The following is a 3,879-nucleotide window of genomic DNA, read 5'->3' on the forward strand; positions in this document are numbered from 1 at the left end:
ACATGAATCTATGTTCTCCCTACTTTAATCTGTCAACTACATGAATCTATGTTCTCCCTACTTTAATCTGTTAACTACATGAATCTATGTTCTCCCTACTTTAATCTGTCAACTACATGAATCTATGTTCTCCCGAAGGTATACGATCTAATTCTGTATTTAATATTACATTAAAATCTCCAGCTAACATACCAAATCATTGTTTTGTATTTCATTCAACTGTTTTTCAATATAATATAAACATTCATGTGCTTTTGCATCACATTGTGGTAAATACACGTTAAATAAATGTCAATTTAACTCTCTTGATTTTATCAATACATGCAAAATATTGCCTTTATACTCAGAGATAAATGTAATTTATTTTCCAGTTCTCCCAGTTTCTTTATTTGGTGTACCAAGCTTGTTATGTTGTCCGTGTATTTCAGAGCCACTTCTAATTTTTAGACGATCTTTTAACTTTCTTTTCAAAATTTAAAATCTTGATTTTGATAATAGCACTTCAATGATCTCATCCTCACTCTCTTTTTCGTGATATTTTACACCATCATTTTCGTTTTCCTATGTATCATTACACAGACTTGTTTGACTATCATCATTATGTTCTAAATTAAATCGATCGTATCAATTAATACTTTACAGTTTTCTTGGTCTAGTTATTTCTCACCTTTTTTGTAACAGTTTGATTGTCTTGTTCTAATTGAGCTTCTATCGTTTTCATCATAACACTATCTTTTCCAGTCATTCAGTTAGTTCTGTACTATATTTTTCTAAGATAGTATTAACAAATAGTGGTTTATTTTCTTCTTTTTGATAATCTTGTATTTTTATACCTGCTGTCCCTAGATCAATATGGCGCTGACCAGCTCTATTGGTATAAAATGTTATCAACTAAGGATCTTCATGTGTCATAGGTAGATGGATGTTAAAATTTCGGAGTACAGAAAACTCACCTCACACAGAACTCTCCTAGCGGCAGCTCCATAAAACATTCCAACAATTATTCGTGCATCCTGCCTCTAAAGAAATCAATGTTTTCATTTTAAGAAATGTATGCATTCGACTATTAACAAATCATTTTTAGATGTAGCTTAAAATTTTTAGTTGTTTAATCACAGAATGGTCCTAGTTTGAACTAAATGAAACTTCCACACCACAATAGTAAACAGTTATCTCCTAAATTATCAACTGGTTTTCATACCGTGAAAAATTAATATTAAAATTACTTATTTATTTACATACCGTAAACATTTAACCCTAAATTTTTTTTTTTACATATTGTGAACAGCTAATCCCTAATTTATCAATTTATTTAAATACTGTGAACAGTTAACCCTTAAATTACCATTTTTTCAAATACTGTGAACAGTTAATCCTTAAATTACTAATCTGTTTACATACCGTGAACAATTAACCCTTAAATTACCCATTTCTTTACATATTGTGAACATTTAACCCTTACATTACCAATCTGTTTGCATATCGTAAACAAATAACCCTTAAATTACTAATTTATTTACACACCGTGAACAATTAACCATTAAATTACTAGTTTATTTACATACCGTGAACAATTAACCCTTAAATTACCAATCTGTTTACTCACCGTTCACTAACGGTGGGGTCCATATGCTACACCTTATTGAATGATTTTATGTTTTTAACCTGTCACAGCATTCATTGTAAAGAATTAACCCTAAGAACCGGAGGGATTGTGAGGCTCAACTGTTAATCCTATAGTCAACAAAGTAATAGGCCTACAAGCAATTTGGCGAATAAATTATTGCTAAAATTGCTTAAAAATCCTTATTGGTAATTCTAGAATTAAAACTTTACAATTACCCGTATATTATATCCGGACATTACTACTACTTAGAATATTTCAGATACAATCTACAACCTGTATAGTATTCTCGGGTATAACTACTATTCATATAGTATCTTCGGGTATAACTACTACCTGCATGTATGCAGTTACAGTAACGCTATATCATGTACTCCTGTTTCTGAATTGATATGACCAGGAGAACCATTAGTTAATATTATACATTAGCTTAAATGTGCGTTGTTGTTGTTGTTTTTTCACATAATATTATCATCTCACTTAGCGTTAGTTCTACATCTAATGGAGAAAGTACAACGTACATAAAAAGTAAGCATCTGGTGTTGTGGCATATTTAATAGACTATAGTTCTACAATGGCAGTTGATAAGTAATATTTGTTGAAAAAACAAAATCTAATAGAATAGATCTTCAAAAGCTCAAAACCAGAACTATTTCTATACGCAGTTTAAATACAAATAAAAACTTACAAAACTGATAAAATCGGGGAAATAAATTCAGGCACTGAAGTGACAGAAAAAAAATCGAGTTTTTAAAGTTTAATTTTTCATTCAAACAATACTAGTTTTGCCAAAATTCAGAGAAGATTTATCAAGTTGACATGATATTTCAATAAGCATATTCACTCAAATAATACGTGCACATACTGAAACGTAGAATACATAGCTTTCATTGCTGCGTAATGTAAAAAAGAAAAAATAGTTAAAGCGTTTACTTTGTTTCTTTGTGTTGAATTTCGCGCAAAGCTACACAAGGGCTATCTGCACTAGTCGTCCCTAATTTAGCAGTAAAAGGCAGCTAGTCATCACCACCCACCGCCGACTCTTGGGCTACCCTTTTAGCAACAAATAGTGGGACTGACCGTCACATTATAACGCGCCCCTCAGATTGCGATTCAAGCGCCCTATCCACCTGACTATGCCGGACCTAAAGCGTTTAAACTAACGAATGTGAACGTACAAGTAATCAAAACTTTCATGATTGTATATCTTGATTCTTATGACGGGGAAAAGTTTTAACTGTTGTTTATTGTGAGTCATCAAAACTTTCATGATTGTATACCTTGATTCTTATGACGGGGAAAGTTTTAACTGTTGTTTATTGTGAGTCATCAAAACTTTCATCATTGTATACCTTGATTCTTATGACGGGAATAGTTTTAACTGTTGTTTATTGTGAATCATCAAAACTTTCATGATTGTATACCTTGATTCTTATGACGGGGAAAGTTTTAACTGTTGTTTATTGTGATCATCAAAACTTTCATGATTGTATATCTTGATTAAAAGTTTTAACTGTCGTTTATTGTGAATCATCAAACTTTCATGATTGTATACCTTGATTCTTATGACGGTAAAAGTTTTAACTGTTGTTTATTGTGAATCATCAAAACTTTCATGAATGTATATCTTGATTCTTATGACGGGGAAAGTTTTAACTGTTGTTTATTGTGAGTCATGAAAACTTTCAAAAGTTTTAACTGTTGTTTATTGTGAGTCATCAAAACTTTCATGATTGTATACCTTGATTCTTATGACAGGGAAAGTTTTAACTGTTGTTTATTGTGAATCATCAAAACTTTCATGATTGTATACCTTGATTCTTATGACGGGGAAAGTTTTAACTGTTGTTTATTGTGAGTCATCAAAACTTTCATGATTGTATATCTTGATTCTTATGACGGGGAAAGTTTTAACTGTTGTTTATTGTGAATCATCAAAACTTTCATGATTGTATACCTTGATTCTTATGACGGGGAAAGTTTTAACTGTTGTTTATTGTGAATCATGAAACTTTCATGATTGTATACCTTGATTCTTATGACGGGAAATGTTTTAACTGTTGTTTATTGTGAGTCATCAAAACTTTCATGATTGTATACCTTGATTCTTATGACGGTGAAAGTTTTAACTGTTGTTTATTGTGAGTCATCAAAACTTTCATCAATGTATACCTTGATTCTTATGACGGTGAAAGTTTTAACTGTTGTTTATTGTGAGTCATCAAAACTTTCATCAATGTATACCTTGATTCTTA

At 31.0% G+C, this 3,879-nt stretch overlaps 1 protein-coding gene across 2 annotated transcripts in view; it reads right to left on the minus strand.

Annotated features, from left to right (window-relative positions):
- LOC106457607 (gamma-aminobutyric acid type B receptor subunit 1-like) overlaps positions 1 to 3,879 on the minus strand; it is a 46,235-nt gene that overhangs the window by 28,840 nt on the left and 13,516 nt on the right. For both annotated transcript variants that reach the window (XM_022383602.1, XM_022383603.1), the window contains exon 5: positions 954 to 1,019. In XM_022383602.1, coding sequence (XP_022239310.1) covers positions 954 to 1,019 — 66 coding nt within the window. The remainder of the gene's footprint in view (positions 1 to 953; positions 1,020 to 3,879) is intronic.

The sequence above is a fragment of the Limulus polyphemus genome, unplaced genomic scaffold (assembly GCF_000517525.1).
Source record: "Limulus polyphemus unplaced genomic scaffold, Limulus_polyphemus-2.1.2 Scaffold351, whole genome shotgun sequence".
NCBI classification, from domain to species: Eukaryota; Metazoa; Arthropoda; class Merostomata; order Xiphosura; family Limulidae; genus Limulus; species Limulus polyphemus.